Raw genomic sequence first — 935 nt, forward strand, 5'->3', positions numbered from 1 at the left:
TCCCTGTTGCCTCAGTCCCACAGGACGGGCTCTGGGTGGGCACTGGGGCTGCGGGCACAGGAGGGGCCGGGACAGGCTGCCTTGGCCTCAGTGCCTGCCCAGCAGGGCTCCCGGAGCCCAAGTTACCGGACTTGCCCCAGGGAGCAGATCAGGGACCACACAGGCGCCTGCTCTCCGGCTGGATGGGGGTCCCAGGCTGTGTGGGGAGCCCGAGGTCACAGCACACACATGGGTCCTTCCTGAGGGGCTCTGACACTGGCACAGCTGGACTCGGGGCCCTGGGTCTGCCCTGCCCGTCCTGGCCGCCCAGGGCAGCTGTCCCCTGATGCCCAGGCAGGTCTGCTCAGGCTGAAATGCGCACAAAGTGTGCTGCTGCCAAGGGCGGGCTTGATGTGCAGGTTCAAAGGGTGAGGACAGGATTTGCTGACACAGTTCCCTGGGGGGGCCTCAGACCCGGTTTCGGGCCACCAGCAAAGGCACAGCCGTCTCATCAGAGGATGGGGCTACCCCAGGCCCCACTGCAGCGGGAGAACGGGTTTTTGTCTCACTTCCCCACAGGCCTGCAGCACTGTGCGAGCACCGAGACTGCTGTCATAGGACTGGCAGAAATAGTCGGCCTCGTCCTCAGCCTGCAGCCCCGTGATGGTCAGGGAGCCTGAGCTGCCAGACTTGGAGCCAGAGAATCGGTCAGGGACCCCTGAGGGTCGTTTGCTGTTATCATAGATGATGAGTTTGGGGGCCTTTCCTGGGAGCTGCTGGTACCAGTGCACATCGTAACCACCCCCAATGTTGGAGCTGCTTCCCTTGCAGGAGATGGTGACCCTCTCGCCCGGGGACCCCGACACTGAGGATGGCTGAGTCAGCACAGACTGGGCCCAGGATCCTGCAAGAGGGGGAGACACAGAGATGGTGAGTCTGGGTCTAGAGACAAGAGG

At 63.6% G+C, this 935-nt stretch overlaps 1 gene segment (V, D, J or C); it reads right to left on the minus strand.

The window, feature by feature from the left end:
- Positions 1-488: 488 nt before the first annotated feature.
- Positions 489-935, minus strand: part of LOC102249655 — a 31,190-nt gene continuing 30,743 nt past the window's right edge. Inside the window, 1 exon segment of the V gene segment in view lies at positions 489-883. Within this exon segment, the coding sequence occupies positions 504-883 (380 nt within the window).

Source organism: Myotis brandtii, unplaced genomic scaffold (genome assembly GCF_000412655.1).
Source record: "Myotis brandtii unplaced genomic scaffold, ASM41265v1 scaffold4811, whole genome shotgun sequence".
NCBI lineage: Eukaryota > Metazoa > Chordata > Mammalia > Chiroptera > Vespertilionidae > Myotis > Myotis brandtii.